The 18,227-nt window shown below is 37.9% G+C and overlaps 1 protein-coding gene across 2 annotated transcripts in view; it reads left to right on the top strand.

Moving 5' to 3' along the window:
• MGAM (maltase-glucoamylase) overlaps positions 1-18,227 on the top strand; it is an 82,645-nt gene that overhangs the window by 27,241 nt on the left and 37,177 nt on the right. For both annotated transcript variants that reach the window (XM_045564106.1, XM_045564107.1), the window contains 12 exons: positions 2,039-2,159; positions 3,470-3,579; positions 4,136-4,287; positions 4,825-4,996; positions 7,822-7,921; positions 9,861-9,973; positions 10,358-10,483; positions 12,685-12,816; positions 12,964-13,080; positions 14,367-14,480; positions 15,674-15,758; positions 17,272-17,389. In XM_045564106.1, the coding sequence (XP_045420062.1) occupies positions 2,039-2,159; positions 3,470-3,579; positions 4,136-4,287; positions 4,825-4,996; positions 7,822-7,921; positions 9,861-9,973; positions 10,358-10,483; positions 12,685-12,816; positions 12,964-13,080; positions 14,367-14,480; positions 15,674-15,758; positions 17,272-17,389 (1,460 nt within the window). The remainder of the gene's footprint in view (positions 1-2,038; positions 2,160-3,469; positions 3,580-4,135; positions 4,288-4,824; positions 4,997-7,821; positions 7,922-9,860; positions 9,974-10,357; positions 10,484-12,684; positions 12,817-12,963; positions 13,081-14,366; positions 14,481-15,673; positions 15,759-17,271; positions 17,390-18,227) is intronic.

Below are 18,227 nucleotides of genomic sequence, written 5' to 3'. Positions count from 1 at the left end.
TTTCCACACTCCCCCCTACCCCAACAGTTTTTCCCTCAGTACTGGTAGTTACACATTCTATATTATTTGGCAATTTCTCTTAAATTTTAATTTTCATATCCAACTTGAAGGGGCATTTTGTGTCTTGGGTGTACTTCTTTTTGTGTGCCTTCATTCCATTCATGCCATCATTTTTCACAGCTTCTCTCTAAAACTCTTTTCCCTGGTCTCACAGGCTTTTAACTCTCTCATGTGGATCTTGCTCTGCGTCTCATCTCTTCCTCTTCTCGTATGTGCTCAGCCCCGCTGCAGGGGCTGGCATTCTTGAGTTGGCACGCAAAGACTGCTTATTTCCCCTGCTCCTTTGGCCACCCTGATCTTTACCCTTTCCAGTTCAATGAACGAATTATTAAGCTCTGCAGAGTGTGCAAAAACCATTCTGCTTAACACCCCTTTCAACACTCTTCTCTTCTCTGGTTATACTGAGGTTTCATCTGAGTGGGTTTCAAAAGGAAATAACAAAAGCAAAATGGCTGATTGCAGTTGAGTTCACAGTGAAACCTGATCCTGCAGCAATATAACCGCATATGAACATGATTTTTCATCCATATCTTTGGCTATTAGTGTAAAAATGATCATTTAATTAAATTTAATTGTTACATAGCTAAGCAAAAAAGATTTTTCTTACCATTTGCAAGGCCATATCCTTCTAAAAATGTGCTTAGAGCTACAAAACCCAGAGTCTAGTAAAAAAGAAGCAGATAGCGAGAGAAGTAAGTTTTGGTCTTGCCTTCTCAATAGCTAAGTGACCTTTGGCAAATCATCTCTCCTGTGTGAACCTTCACCTATTTGGACCTCAGATTTTTTATCTGTAAAATTATCTGGCAGGATATAATAGTTATCTATTGCTGTGTAAGATATTATCCCAAAACTTAATGGCTTAACATAACAAATGTTATTTTCTCACCGCTTCTATAGTCAGAAATCTGACCTTGGCTTAGCTGGGTGCCTCTGGCTCTGAGTCTGTCAGAAGGCTGCACTCAAGCTGTCTGCTGGGACTGTAGGGGGTGATCCTTGTTAAGCTCACTTGTGTGACTGTCGGCAGAATTCATCTCCTCAGGTGTTGTTGGACTGAGAACCTCAGTTCCTTGCTGGTGCCTAGCTGAAGACACTTGCCTCAGTTCCTTGCCATGTGGGCCCTTCCACGATAAGACAACTTGCTTCTCCCAGAGCAAGGACTCTAACAGAGAAAATGAAAGAGACCAAGCAAGACAGAATCACAATCTTTCTGATCTAATCTTGGAATCGACATCCCATTGCTTTGTCCGGTTTCTATTAGTTGCAAGTCACTAGGTCGAGCCTGTACTTAAGAGATTTCTTTACACTTTTTTGTATTTAACCTCGTTGCTTCTCTCAAATTAGTTGGTGTGAGAAAGGAATTATATTAATTTTAGTTTTCACTTGATTCAGCCATTAATTGTGGTACAAGGCAGGCATCTTCCTTAAGAATTACAACCTATTTTGGAGTCAAGGAAAGATTATTTTCTGCCACTGGAGCAATTGAGAGACTGTGTACACGTCACATGCATCATATATTTGTAATACACACCTGTATATGTAATACATATAGTTAAAAGTCAAAGCCAAATTAGTTTGATTTGAAAACTTCTGAATAAAGTTGATTGCAAGTCTTTTTTTATTTTAAGGTCAAAGCCAATATAAATGAAGCTCCCTTTGTAATTTTGTATTACTGGTGATATAAGTATATTATGGTTTAGAATATTTAAATATATTTATGAGTTTTATTGTGATGAAAGCTATGGAATGAGTCATGCTTCCTGCACTGTTACATAGGAACGACACTGGCCAGGAAAAATGGCTGTGAGTCGAAGCTTTGCCATTGCCTGGGATATAGCACAATTTCTCTAAATGTCTTTTTTTTTTTTTTTTTGTAAAGTGAGGTTATTAATGCCACAATCACAAATTAGCTGTTTTGTGCTTTGTAAATGATAGTGTTCTACAACTAAATGGAGTTACTTTGACTAAGTTCTTGTTTCAGGCCACATGTGACCAGCGCAGCTGCTGCTGGAAACCTCAGGGAGCTATAAGTATACCCTGGTGCTACTATTCCAAGAACCACGGCTACCAAATGGAGGGTGACGCTGTGAGCACAAATGCAGGTAAGCCAGACTTTGCCACAAGGCAGGAGTTCCAGACCCTCTGGAGGTGGGCTCTGTGTTCCACAGGGGAGAGCTGTGGCAGCTTGCAGAGTACTGCTCTGGGGTGCCACACTACACATGTGGCAGAAAGTGTATTGTGCACTGCTAGAATCTTTTTTTTTTTAGAGATGAGATCTTGCTATGTTGCTGGTGTGCAGTGGTACAACCATAGCTCACTGCAGCCTTGAACTCCTGGGCTGGAGCAATCCTCCTGCCTCAGCCTCCTGAGTAGCTGGGACTACAGATGCACACCACTGTGCCCAGCTAATTTTTCTTATATTTTTAGAGACAAGATCTTGCTATGTTGCCCAGGCTCATCTCAAACTCCTGGCCTCTAGCGATCCTCCTGTCTCAACCTCTGGAGTTGCTGGGATTACGGGTGTGAGCCACTCATCCAGCTGAACCTATTTGGGCATCAAGAAAATATCACTCAATTGCTCTCTGCCTTGGAAGTTCAGAGACCATGTTCTATTTCTGGCTTCACCTTTATGTACCTTTCTAAACTTGTGCAAGCATCATAAACTTTTTGGTCCTCAATTTTATCACATTTAAAGTGGGGTATTTGGAATCAGTAATCTGACTACTTCCAACTCAACTTTATGTAATTATCATGGAATGGAAACAATTCCAATTTTATTCAAATATGTTATGAAAGGTACCTAGCCAATGTCAGTGCTCATGGACTGCACATCCCCTATTCTTCCTCCTACCCTAAAATGCAGAGCATAATAATGAACATTCTGGGGGATAACAGAAAGTGACTACTTTGGGGAGGATCAGTATAAAGTAAGAGACTTTTTACCCTTTCAGATATTCTTGGTCTGATGGGTTCTTCTCATAAGGTCTCAACTCTCACCTGGTTTACTATTTAATTAGGGAGATGGCATTAATGTCTATGATCACCTGTAATGTAATATGGGAATAACTGAGTAGGAATAATGTGTATATACAAATTGGGGCTGAGAGTGTAAAGGGTATCTTATTAGCATAGAGTGACCCATAGGCTGGTGGAATGAGAGTAAGGCCTTTTCAGGGAGATTTTTCAATGAGATTTTGTGGAAGGGAGGCATATATGTTTAGATAAGCACCTAGCTTCAAGACCTGCCCTAGATACTATGTGTGTATGATGGGGTATATATCTCTCTCTTCCCTTCTATTGAGAAATAAAGGCTTTTCATCAGCCCCTTTGAAGTGAAGCTTAATTTTTACATGGCTATTATTTGTGAATTTACAGAGCTGGCTATGACAACTTTTTTCCTCCTACATGTTAGGATTCACAGCCCAGTTGAGAAGTCTGCCTTCTTCTTCCTTGTTTGGAAGTGATGTCAACAATGTCCTTCTCACTGCAGAATATCAGACATCTAACCGATTCCACTTTAAGGTTGTAGTTTGTTTATTTTTTTTAAATATTTTTAAGAGGCTCTTGTTCCCTACCTGATTGCTACAGTTACTACAAAATAGAAAATTTTTCTAGTGGGGGTATTTTTCTCTTCTGTCATTGTGATTTATCACCTATATATTGAAGGCTTTTGTAGCCTTTCTTTAGTGTGATAATTTCCTAAGTATATTAATATATTTCAGAGTTTACTGGTGAGCTTTGGCTTTCATTTATTTGCCTTAGATCCCATGTAAAATATAGTAAGATGGGGGAAAAAACAATTGTTACAGCTTTGAATTTTCTAGGGCTAATCGATCTCCGCACATGTGCAGGATATATCTCCAACTAAAGACTAACTTATGCTCAAATGTCAAAACATTTGAATTTGGTAACATGATGGGTACATCCACCGTAGACATAGTGCCAGTGTGATCAGTGCCTGATTCCAGCACCGCAAGCACAGATACTGGGAAGCACCAATGTTAGTTGGGACACTTATATTTTTGGAAAACAGAAAAGTTTTCACTTTGGCTTTCTTTCTGTTTAACTCTCTGTGCAGTTTACTGACCAAACCATGGACAGGTATGAAGTGCCCCATGAACACGTGCAGCCCTTCAGTGGAAATGCTGCTACTTCTTTGACCTACGGAGTTGACGTCTCCAAACAGCCATTTAGCATCAAAGTGACCAGAAGAAGCAACAATCGTGTTTTGTGAGTTGGGGAAGCCTATCTGGGGATCGGGGTGGGGAGGTTATGGAGAAGGGAGGTCTGTAAGCCTGGGGAAGGGTTCATTTCAACAATATTCCAGAAGGTTGTGAGCGCACTATTGGTGACCAGACTCTCTACCTCCTAAAGTGTGTAATTTTTTGTGTCTTTCTTCCTTCCTTCTGTTCATGCAATCATTTTTTTCTCTTTATTTTTTCCTTTCTTTTCTTCATCTGTCTAACCACCTGCCCACCAGTGAATATATACTGAACCTCTATTATAGTATAAGTGTGGTGTTCTGGTCATGTGATAGGGTGTCTGGGGAGGGCGGGCAAATGTAAGAAATGTACCATGTGGTACCTGTGGAACATTTCAAGGAGTCCTGATCTCTTGGTGTCTATGGAAAAATGTCATAGGAGGGCAACTGGGACTGATTAAATAGGGACTATTGAGTCATTGACATATAAACAACACTTTTCTAAGCAAGTATGTTCTCTCCACCCCACTCGCTCACCTGTCCTTGTACTTTCCACCTGTGTCAAGGTTTGACTCAAGCATCGGGCCCCTCCTGTTTGCTGATCAGTTCCTGCAGCTCTCCATCCGACTGCCTAGTGCTAACGTGTATGGCCTGGGAGAACATGTGCACCAACAGTACCGGCATGATATGAATTGGAAGACCTGGCCCATATTTAACAGGGACACAACCCCCAATGGGGTAAGCTTTCAGGATGGGCCACTTTCCACTGAGGGTCATAGCCGCATTCTTGAAGGTCATATCTAGTAGTGTAACGTTATGTTTCAGAGTAAGGTACTAGGGTGAAAATGCGTGGGTCTGAGTTCTGGCTGTACTACTTACCAGTTAGATGTTCCTGGGCAAGTTACTTACCTCTCTGTGTCTTCAATTTCTCATCTATACAATGAAGATAATATTTTATAGGGTTGTTGTGAGGATTAAGTGATTTGATACATGCAAAGTATATAGGGAAACATCTGCCAGTTAGAAAGTGCTCAATAAATGCAAACTACTTTATAATATCCCTCTAAACTAACCAGTTGTAGAGAAAATGTTATTAATACCTGCACTCTGAGCAACAGTTGATTATAATCTCCATAGTTTTAGGTTAACCTTTAAAAATCACCAACTTGCCAGGTTTGCCAGCAAAACAGGATAAAGTCCTAGCCAAAACAATGTATGAATCTTTTTTGTGTGTAAAGTATTATTGGAATAGTGAAAGAATAGACAGAGTTTTATTGTTATTATTGTTTTCTTTTATATTTGCTTTTGTTTGTTTTGACTGCTAAAGCTTGAAGGTACACTGGTTTCTGGGCTTAGCAATAGTCTATGGTTCAGGGGCTTTCCTGATTAAGCAGAACTAATAGTTGGATGAAAGGAGATTATAGTAATAATAATAATAATGAAGCAACCATTTGATATATTATTCCTATTTAGCAAAAGAACCCAGAAATAATAAGAATAATTTTTTCATTTAATAGGCAAAACTGAGGCCAGAGAAGCCAAATTAATATCCCAAGTTAAAATAATTTATAACAGAAAAAGAATCTAATCCCTAGTCTGTCTTAAAGCTCATGCTCTCTCTATATGCCTATCAGAAAAGCTGTTGCGTCAGAACAGCTTATCTAGGAATGGCTGGTGACAACTGTTTAATTAAGGAGCCTGAAATCCTTGCTATTCAAAGTGTGCAGCATGGGAACCACCGTGTGACAGGGGTGATCCTTCAGTCCCTTCTTCCATCTGTTGATGAAAATCTGCATTTAACTAAAATGCCCATGTAATTGGTGTGTACACCGAATTTTGAGAAACACTGTTGTAGAGCAATGATTCTCAAATGTGACTACACATTGGAATTATCTGGGGAAATTAAAAAAAATAGGAATGTCTGCTTCCATCCCTAGGAATTCTGTTTTAATTGGTCTGGGGTGCAATACAGGTTGAGAACTCCTGTTCTGGAGTCTAGAGGACTGGCTTGGACTAGAGCTTCATCTAGTTGTCTGATTCATATTGACTTGATGGATCTCTTGCAGATGAGGCTATGTCAGGTGACTGCAGGTCTCTGTGAGAGGGAAACTTTTTCAAATTATGGTTTCAAAATTCCCATCCTCCCACCTTCTGACCAATACCACAACCACCATATTCCTATTAGATGAATGGTCATAGCTGACTCATCTTTTAAGAAAACACTAGTTCAGTTAATACCAACCAAATATATACCTTATCTTTTAAAATTTATCTGTGTATTTATTGACTGTTAATTCCCTGTTACAATAGGATGTGAACATAGAATATGTTTCTTTAAAAAATCTCCTTGTAACCATTTCTATATGTACATTTGAAAATCTGCTTTAGAGACTCAGAACTTCTAAATTATTGATTTATTTTTTATGTAAGGTCACTCAAGGGTGATTAAAAATACATCTTCTCCTACATTGCTGTTTGCAAAACATGTGATATTATGGATGTTAGATTGTATCTCAGTGTTAAACCTTCACTGATAGATGTGTGAATCATGAAAATTATATAAATACAGAAGTGAATTATGGACATAAAATGGTCATGCCATTTGGATAATGGTACCAGGCGGCTTTTATGTAATAACTAATGGCAAACATTCATGGCTAGTGATATATAAAATAAAATTTTGTTTGTAGTAAAATGTCTTAGAAGGGAGGATATAACAAGGAATTAGTAATTTGTATGGCAATGAGCCTCAAATAATATCTTTTAATTTGATTTCATTATTTCTTGTTTTGGTTTATTAGCATTTTAGAAGAACATAATGGCCTAATTATGCTAGACTGTTTTGAAGTGGTTTCACTGTTCTGATAGGTAGTTGTGGATGTTGGAGATGAGAGCTGAATAATCTTGGCCCGAAATGGCAGTATATAACTGCCACTTTGGCAAATACTCAATTCTAACTTGTGATTCTTAGTAGAACAAGTTTTATTTTTCCAGCCTAGCAATGATCTAGAAGCAAACGAATCCCAGAGCCTTTTAAGATTGATGTGGTTTTCGTTGAAAAAGCTTCTGCTTCTGGAAACCAGAATTTATGGGTAGAAAATTTATTCATTATTTGCACACAAAACCCTTCCTAATGGGTACAAAGTCACAATTAGGAATAAGTTGTGGTGTTCTATTGCACAATAGGGTTACTATAGCTAACAATAATGTATTGAATATTTCAGAATAGCTAGAGGAGAGGATTTTGAATGTTCTTACTACAAAGAAATGATGAATGTTTAAATTGATGGATATGCTAATCACCTCAATTTGATCATCTCACAATGTATACATGTATCAAAACATCACACTGTACCCCATAAATATGTACAATTATTGTGGGTCCATTAAAATTTTTAAAAAATTTTTGAAGTAAAAAATCAAATATCTCAAACCATGTTAAAAAAAAAAAAGAATTCCTTGTCAATTACCCACATGATAAGATGGATTACCTAAGCCAATTTAGTGATATGGTGTTTTGATGACTTGGTTGTAAATTTTGGTTTTTAATTATCTTTCTGCAGGATGGAACTAACTTGTATGGCACGCAGACATTCTTCCTATGCCTTGAGGATGCTAGTGGATTGTCCTTTGGGGTGTTTCTGATGAACAGCAATGCTATGGGTAAAAGACTAAAGGAATATTCAGGAAAAAACAAGCACAAGAATGATTTTCAATCTTTTTCTTAGAGCCCTAGGATAAAAGAAATGGATCCCTTTAAGAATGACTGAACCATAGCTTAGAGAGGGCCTTATATATTCTCTAATTGTTCCACCCCTACTTCATTGCCTGTTGTTCCATAGTAACCATGAATAGGGGATTTTCTCCTAGCTTATGATTTTCCTGAATCTAGTGGCCTCTGTTAGAATATTTTCTATTATAAAGTTAAGATAGCTAGCCATTCCCTATAATCTACTCTGAGACAGTTTCCACCACTTTGTTCTTCTCCTTCCTTAGCCTTTATTTAGTAGATCCTAGGGACAATGAATTGTCATAGGGGAAAAGGAGATGTATCAGAGTCTTCCAGGATTGATGGTGGGCATAGGACACTGATCCCTGGATTAAACCAGTGCTACTCAAAAGTGTGGTCCATGGATGGTTCACAAACTGTTTCAGGTCTGTGGAGATATAAGTATAGAACTGACAGTAAGCATTGCTCTAACATCTACATGCACGCATGAATCTTTTTCTAGTGACTCATTTTCATGCTATTTTATAAAAGTATCAGTTAAAATTGCAAATTTAAAAAATAAAGATCTGATTCTTCACCACCAGATGTTTGAGAAGCACTCTACATGGTCTAAGATGATTCTAGGATACCTAATTTTCAGATATCTAGTAAAATCTTAGAGGTTTCTAAGGTATTTAAGATACCTAATATCTTAAAGCTAAGATAATACAAGGACTGTACAGTTTCAGGTAGGTGAAAGGAACCAGAAAACAAACCAAGTCAGACTTAATGGGAAAGGCCACAAGGTTCTAGATACTCTGTGTGATTTGTTCCTATGACCAGAGTGTACATTTTAATAGCTCTTGAGGCCTTTCAACCCTAGATACAAACCAAGATTATAAAGCAATTCTAAGAATGGTGATTGGAGCTTAAAGGGATTTTGAATTTATGATATAATCTCTGACATTTTTTTAAATTTGGCTTTTGCTTGATGTGAGAATCACTGAGGGTAGCACCTCATTGTGTCTAGTTGGGTTATATTCTCACAATAATAATGGGGTATGGGGTGGGAACAGCATGTTGTGTGGTTGTGAATGTCAGGGAGGAAAACGTTTCCTCTAACCTCTTACTAATAGGTTTAATTCTTGGGGACCTGCAAATTAAAGTGACAAAAAGATTAGCAAGAGAAAGACAGAGATTATTTATACATGCAATGCTCATACACACAGGGTTGCTCAGTGATGAGTAACTCAAAGGGGTGGTTAGAACTTGGCTTATGTGCCATCTTAATATGTAAAAGGAAAGGGGAAAAAGACACTTCTGGAGGAACAATTGACTTTTTTGAAAAATAAATGGACCGTTAGGAGAACAGATGGGAAATTTGATAGTCCTGTGACAATGTCTATCTGAAAATTATGCTTGTCTTCTCAGATTAGAGGTGCTTCTTGGCATGGATTTATGACAATTGAGTTTTTTTTTTTTTTTAGTTCTTTTTTAAGCCTCTCAAATCGAGGCTCTGCTTTTAGGCAGATCAGAGATTTCAGTAACTTAAATGCCTTCAGCCCAAAATAATTTTTATGCCACAGTGGCTGATTCTGGACCTCTTCATGAACCTGGCTACTTTTCCTCAGAGCCTGGGTCCTGGCACAGGGAGCTAAGACACTCCAGTCTCTATTGTTAAAGTCTGTCCTGGAACAAATGCTTTGGCTCCCATGCACCACAATGGTGGACTTTGATCATCAGAGTTTGTCTCTTTATACAAAATGTAAGGCATTAGGCTCACATTATTAATGTTCAGATGGTTAGTAATCCTCTTGTATAAAACTTAGTAGTTACTCTCTAGAATAAGCTCTAAGCTCTAATTTTTATTTTCTTCATTTTTAATCTTTCAAGAGGTTGCCCTCCAGCCGGCCCCAGCCATCACATACCGTACCACTGGGGGCATTCTTGACTTCTATGTGTTCCTGGGAGACACTCCAGAGCAAGTTGTTCAAGAATATCTAGAGGTAAACTTACGGTATCATGACTATGACTGAAGAAATCCTAAATAGCAAGTATTTAAGAAAAGTTAATTTAATATGCAAGTGTGACCTGTGAAAATCTGCTGTGACAAATTTGAGACATTAAAGAACAGATTTCATGTATGCAATGGCAACTTGCTTTATAGCATTTTTATGCTATAAAAAGGTGAGAGATTATAAAGACACCTAAACATGGCTCTACCCTCAATAATTTATAAAAAGGCAGGAAAAATAGATATGAACATTCTAACAATGATGGATCAGCATGTTGGAAAATGGAGCATGTTTTGTATTCCCAAACCAGTGCTTAGAAAAATTTTTATTAAAAATAGAATATTTGTTAACTTTCACTTGACATATTTCTTTCAGCTCATTGGGCGGCCAGCCCTACCCTCATACTGGGCCCTTGGCTTTCATCTCAGCCGTTACGAGTATGGAACCCTAGACAGCATGAGGGAGGTCGTGGAGAGAAACCGTGCAGCCCAACTCCCTTATGTAAGTAAGCAAGGCCTCAAAAATTCTCCAAAATAAAGAAATTCCCTTGAGGAATAAGAACAACTGTTTATATTTTCTCTCTCTGATTTTTTTTAAATTTTGTAATGAAATGATTTTTATGTATTCATAATACTAGACTTTCTGTGTTGGACCAACAATTTTGTCAAGGAATCCTACTGCTTTTTAGCAGAAAATAGTACTTGGAGACCACCATTAAGGGTTAGGAGGCACTCTGTTTTTGTCTCTATTTTTATTATCACATATTTTATTAGTAAAGTTTTGGGGGCTTATTATACTGACTGAATTTTACATAATGTGTTTTTATTTGAGTTCTCAAGGCATTTCTCTCTCTAGCGTGGATTGTAGCATTTTAATGCCCCTCAGTATAGATTTTCTCACTTTATACATTTTCTTGGTTGGATTGTTTTGACTCAAAAGCATCATGGCAGGGACTGACCATAAAAATGATACCATATTTTTAGAAATTTTTCTAAGATTCTGATATAAGCTTGATTCTTAGGTTTAGTGTCAGGTAATAAATAATGCAGATCTGTGATCTCCCTTTCCCTCTCCAATTAATATACTGTTTTAAGAGGGAATTGAGGAAGTGGAGTAATCCTAGACCTCAAGGATTTAGGACAAAAACATTATACTACTTGTACACAACCTTGAGCCATCTAGGTTAGCATCCTTTTTTCATAGATAATCATCTGATGTGTTTAGGGGGAATAACTTGACCGAAAGCACATAGCTAGTTAGTGACAGAACTGATACTATGTGATTAAATGGATTTTAAAAATTATATAAATTTTAGGTCCATGTGTTTTTGCATTGGTATTTTGATTGCTATTCAATTGGCAATAAACAGAGTTTGCCTTTCTATATGATGTGGTCACTTTGCAATTGAAGCAGAGCTTCAGTAGATATTTTGGAATTTAGAGGAAAGAAAGTTCATAAATATGAGTGTAAAAGAAAGTACTTAACATAATTAAGATTCAAAAAGCCTAGGAGCACTGAGGAGGTGGGGGAAGCAGACAGAGTGGATGAAGAAGTTCATTCTTATTATCCAGCACTTAGTGGCCTTATTCCTGTGGATGTGGGTTGGGGGAGGAGTGACAGGAGGAATGTTAGAGGCAGAATTGAGGTGAAGAATAAGAAGCACAACCTCTGAGATAATGACACCAAGTGGTGAACTCCTGTGGCAGACACTATGCTAGATGCCTTCTTTAGTTATCTTAACAACCCCTGTTTAATATTAGAGCCCCATTTAAGATTAGAAACCTCATTTAATACTAGAAAATCAGAGGAAATGATTTTCAAACCCAGATTTCTAACGTCCTTATGGATGTCTCTTTTTATGCCATTCTCCTTACATATAGACATGTATTACTAACATGTATTGTTAACTGACTTCAGTATAGGTGTCGAATTCCACCAAGTTCAAGTGGACAAAAGAATTTAGCACACACATGCAATAAAATATTTTTGCACTCTGCATGGCTAAATTTCAATGTGCCTGTTATATTGGGTGCTCTAATGGGGAGCAGAGTTTCATAAGAGATGCAAATGGAAAAGCCCCAAAGTCTTTGGAATAAACTTCTCTCCCTCATCCCATTCCCTTAGAGGCAAACACTTAAGTCTTAGAGCAAGAGAAATTTCATTCTGGGCTCCACAATTTTCATACAGGTAAAGTAAGGAAAGAGTAAATGCCAAAGACTTGAAGCAGAAGAGAAGTAACAAAATGAAGTGTAGGATAGTAAAATGAGGGAGAGGTGGGGAGGGGCTGTCTTTCCCCCTTTTATCTTGTGGATAGGCTGAAATTTAGGTAATTTCATAGGTGGCTATGTCTTTGATAATCTTAGTGATTTGTCATAATTGTTATTGTTTGTTTGTTTGTTTGTTTGACTGGTTTTAATGCCCGAGTGCCAGGCAACAAGGATAGGATGATGCAGTTAACTTGTTTGCTAGGATCAGGCCAGGCCTTAGGGAAACAGTAGATCACTGGTTTTTGAAATCATCATTGGAAAAGAAGTACTCAGATGCCAAGGACTGATTAATATTTACAGCCTAGCACAGAGCTGTTTTTTTTTTGTTTGTTTGTTTGGGTTTTTTTTTTGAAAGTTAACAATGAAAATTTGACTGATTCATTTTAACATGGAAATTCCTAGGCACTAAATTGTGGGCTTTGTGAATTCTTTCAGGATGTTCAGCATGCTGATATTGATTATATGGATGAGAGAAAGGACTTCACTTATGATCCAGTGGATTTTAAAGGCTTCCCTGAGTTTGTTAAGGAATTACACAATAATGGACAGAAGTTTGTCATCATTGTGGTATGTGCTGCCCCCTTCCTCCCCCAAGTCAGGTATTTGTTCTTCTTTATCATAACACCCACCTTCCCCACTTTTGTCCCCCAGTTCCTCTAGAAGCAGTGCTTCTAGCTTAAAGCTAGTTTCTTCACTGTGTTTTTCCCTTTTTAGGATCCAGCCATCTCCAACAACTCTTCCCCAAGTAATCCCTATGGCCCCTACGACAGGGGTTCAGACATGAAGATATGGGTGAATAGTTCAGATGGAGTGACTCCTCTCATTGGGGAGGTAACATAATGGGGAAGCTGGGGGCCAGTGGAGGCGCTGTGGAGTGGGGTGTGTGTGTGTGTGTGTGTGTATGTGTGTGTGTGTGTGTGTAATTGTTGTGTCACACATTTTCAGATGCTTTAAATATGCTGGGGACAAACTTTCCACTGCCCTTTCATGCTCCAATACCTCCCCTCCATCCTAGCTCTCAGATTCCTTTCATAGCCAAGGGCCTTTAACCAATGGTTCACACACGGAGTGTCCACTTCCTCACCTCCCGTTCACTCCTCAGCTGACTGCTGCCTCCTTTCTTCCCCATCACTTTCCTGACACTGCTGTGTTGTCAGTTACTTCCCCGTTGGTAAATCCAGTGGAACTGTTTCATGCCTCTTCCTACTCAGTTTCTCTGCCGTATTTGACAAGGTCGACCACTTCTTTCTCAAACCTTCAGTCTTTGTTTTACATGAGAACATCGTCTGCTGGTTCACTTCCAATACCTCTGATGACCATTCCAGAGTATAGTGTCTTTGGTAAATTGGGTAGGAAAGGCAGAGAGAAAAGTAAATGATGTTAGGGTCCATGCTCGTAATGGACTAATTGAAATTCCACAGTACTTGTCCCCATTTACTGTGCTGAGAATTGAGAATAAAAAGAGTGATAGGGAAAGTGATTCAGAGCTGAAGACTAGCAAGCTAGACAATGCCTTTATCCATGCCTAAATTCATTATGAATTTAACTATTTTTTAAAATAAATTTTTCCTCAAGTAGCTATTTGATTACCCCTGACGTTTATACTAAGTACTCTGAGTGTTTTACTTTCCTCACTAAAAAGGACAGTTCCAGGCTGGGCACGGTGGCTCACGCCTGTAATCCTAGCACTCTGGGAGACCGAGGCCGGAGGATCACTCAAGGTCAGGAGTTCGAGACCAGCCTGAGCAAGAGCGAGACCCTGTCTCTACTAAAAATAGAAATAAATAATTTGGACAGCTAAAAATATATATAGGAAAAAAAAAATTAGCCAGGCACGGTGGTGCATGCCTGTAGTCCCAGCTACTCGGGAGGCTGAGGCAGAAGGATTCCTTAAGCCCAGGAGTTTGAGGTTGCTGTGAGCTAGGCTGATGCCACAGCACTCTAGCCCAGGCAACAGAGCGAGACTCTGTCTCAATAAAAAAATAAATAAATAAAAAGGACAATTCCTGGGAACCTCAGGGGCTGTGACCACATTAGGAATTTCTTTCCAAAGTGCTTTATTTTATTTTATATTCATTTAATTTGCTCTTATCAGTGTTTTTCTTTTTATCCCACAGGTCTGGCCTGGAAAAACTGTGTTTCCTGATTACACCAATCCCAACTGTGCTGTTTGGTGGGCAAAGGAATTTGAGCTTTTCTACAATCAAGTGGAGTTTGATGGAATCTGGATAGTGAGTTCTTTACACCTTGGTTATTAGGTGACAAATGTTTAGATAGTGTATATTTATATCTGTATCTGTATCTCTATCTTTGCGTCATGGAGCATAGAAAGAAGAGGAGGAGAGAAAGCAAGTATGGCAATCATTCTTGGTATTCCTTATCTTGCTATTCAAATAATCTTACCAAGACATACAGCTTAGAATCAAAATCAGAATATCAGAGCTAGAAGGAAACTCACAATTTTTTTCCTTTGTCCAGCTCTCCTTTTACAAATGAATGAGCTGAAGTCAAAATAGTAATATACTCCTTACATTGTCGCAAAGTACAAAAATTTTTCAATTGCCAGTTCAAGCCGCTTTCATTTGAACATATTGGACAAATGAATGAGAGCCAAAGTACCTAGGTGCATGAAAAAACTGTGGTCGCGGTAAGAAGAAATGTCTCACATGATGTCAAATGAAAACAAACCAACTTATGGGTAGCGAAATTTATAGAACTCTAGAGTTGAACATTTTTCTATTTGTAAAAAAAGAGTAGAAAATTTAAACAATGTAGAGAGTTAAAAAGATGAGAGCAAAAATCCTCTAAAATGGTAGCAACCAGAGACATCTGGTATCAATATTTTGGTTTGCATCTTTCCAGGCCTTTCATTTTCACAGTTGTTGGCACGTTCACTCTCTCTCTTCTTTCTCTTACCCAGTATGTATATGCTTATATACACACACACACATATATATGTATGTGTATGGTCATAGTTATGTATTGGGTACAATGTACATTACTTGGGTGATGGGTACACTAAAAGCACTATACAATTTATCCATGTAACAAAAAAACCATTTGTACCCCTTAACTTCAATGAAATAAATTTTTTTAAAAAGGTTAAGTTAAAAAGAAATGTATAAGTTGATATATATGGTATAATATAAATTGAAAGTTTTACCTAGTTTGTTTGGAAATTATTCATTTCTAGTGATTATAGACATATATAATTTTACAGGGATTTTAAGAACCTTTGCCATGAAGCCTTCAATGGGTAGACAAGACAGGAACATCTATTTCATTCCATATACATGAGTACCCCCTTTAAAAAATAAATATCTGGAATAATTTCTCTGATTCCTCAAAAAAAAAAAAAAAGATACCATCAGTACAATGTAAGGAAACGTTACTTTCTTAATTGTTTTTGCTCTTTGTCTTGTAGGATATGAATGAAGTCTCCAACTTTGTTGATGGTTCAGTCTCAGGATGTTCCACAAGCAACTTAAATTATCCCCCATTCACTCCCAGTAAGTTTGATGGTCAGCCTGATTTAAATGGCAATGCATATGTGATATTTTAAATTCATAAGGATAGATCTGAATGACCTGGCAAGAGGTTTGCACATAAGTGTGCACAGGAAGAGGAAAATGTGGGCAATATATACAGAAAACTGGGAAAGAAAATCAAAACACTCTATGCTTTCCTAAAAGAGGCATAAATTCAAAAGGGGCAATCTAGTCCTTCTACCTATAGTCCTAGCTATTAATACTTCTAGGAGAAGGTCCAGAGAGGATACGGTGTACAAGCTAAAGGCTAGTGGTTAGTTTCTGTCACTCTCAGGTGTGTAACCGCCCCCCTCACCCCCCACCCAGCCAGGGCTTACCTGAGAGAGACCAGATAACCAGACTTAGTCTTTAGGTGAGGGTTAAATCTGGTGATATACACAATGTCAATAACAAGCATGAACTGTAGGATAAAAAGAAGCCAGAACTCATGCCTAGGAGCTCAAGGTCAAAGTCAGAGAATGTGGTGATCCTGATCTTTGATTGAATTTTGGACAACACTATCTCTCAGAGTGTGGCCTTGGAATCACAGCATTGGTTATAGTTTGAAGGAAGCTAGAGGCTCAAGGAAAACTGTGTCTTGATTGAGAAAGAAACAAAGCTGCTAGGATTATAATATTTTATGAAGCCTTCAGTCTGGTGGGAAAATGGGAAATTGGGGCAGGTAGGTTAGAATCAATTGTTGAGAGGCTTGGATGGGAGGCTAAACAGTCCCCACTTCATTCTTTTGGTGATAGAAGCTATTTATGTTTTAGTAAGAGAGAAGTGTGACATTCAAGTGGTTTTGGAAATATTAACCTGGCATTAATATGAATTAGAAGATATATTAGAAGTTAATAAGTCACTAAGAAGCTATTGTAGTAGTTAAGATCCAGAGATAATTTGGATCTGAACCAGAGTGGTATGATGGAAGCAGAGAAGGATAAATGAATGAAAGCAGAATTGGAAATCATTTTTTTTTCTTTTTTAGTTCAGCATATTATGGGGGTACAAATGTTTAGGTTATGTATATTGCCCTTGCCCCACCCGAGTCAGAGCTTCAAGCGTGTCCATCCCCCAGACGGTGTTCACCACACTCATTATGTGTGATAGGAAATCATTCTTTATAATATATGGTTAGGGGAGAGAAGGAGTCAAAAAATTTACACTTTCATCCAGTATTTCTATTCTTATACTACTTAGTTTGAAGAATTCAGATTAAACCCAAGTCTAACTGGATCTTCTTGCTTCCAAATGCCTGCATCTGGTCACATGAGAGCCCAGGTGGGAGGATGTGTGTGGGTCAGCACCATTTATTTATACATCAGAGAAACTACCCCAAATGAATAGCCTTCTAATAGTGAGGAAGTCGTGTGGCCATTTACAGGATATTCACAATAAATGCCTGCCCAGGAGAGCTATTATTTCAGGTTGTGTGATAGTCAAAGGGCAGGCTATGTGCATCTGAGGCTCTCACTGACTGATCCCTCTGTTTCAGGAGTCCTGGATGGGTACCTGTTCTGCAAGAGTCTCTGCATGGATGCAGTGCAGCACTGGGGCAAGCAGTATGATGTTCACAACCTGTATGGCTACTCCATGGCGATTGCCACAGCCGAGTAAGACCACTATTGCGATGATCTGCTAATTATCCATCTTCTAGGTGCTGGGTGACTCACATATATTTTTTTAAAAAACTCTACAAAATAAATATAGTTGTAATTATTGAATAAATTAAAAAATTGCCTGATACACAGAGAAGAAGGAATTCAATAAATATTTGTAGAATGTATAAAAAGATAGAATGTATGAGTAAATAAATGAATGAAAGATTGGAAAAAAAGAAAGAGCAGTTTAGAAACTTGCCCAAGGTCAAACAGCTAATGAATTGTGAAAACAAAATTTAAAGCCTTTTTTCCATGAGTCCAAATCCCATGTATTTTCCCTTCCAACACACTATCTAGACTGAAGGATGGAGGATTGAGTAACTTGTAAATGTCCATGTGCTTGGAGTTTTAGATATTGGCTCAGCATCCTTCTACTGTGCTCTGTTTACCTTTGTGTGTGGACTCAAATTCTATAGAGAGGAAGAAGTATTGAGAATTTATTCTACTTACTGTCGTGGGAACAACAGAAAAATCAGAACAAAAGCACATTCATTCGTTAGTGAATTGTAATGTATGTCATTTTAGTCATTTTGAAAGTTGCCAAAAAACTTCTACAGCAAAAGTTTAAATATATATACACACATATAGACTTCTAATTTAAAAATAAAGGTGATCCTTATGTTTACTTATAAAAGTATATACATACACATCTAATTTTAAAATATCTTTTCTTATTACAAAATTATTACCAAAGTATTTCTTCTTAAAAAGAGTTTAAGTTCCGAAAGGTTGTTCATCATTTCATTTCTTTTGTATGTCTCAAGTCTCATGATGTAAAAGACCAATGTAT

Source organism: Lemur catta, chromosome 11 (assembly GCF_020740605.2).
Source record: "Lemur catta isolate mLemCat1 chromosome 11, mLemCat1.pri, whole genome shotgun sequence".
Classification (NCBI taxonomy): domain Eukaryota; kingdom Metazoa; phylum Chordata; class Mammalia; order Primates; family Lemuridae; genus Lemur; species Lemur catta.
This window is presented reverse-complemented; position numbering and strand designations above follow the sequence as displayed.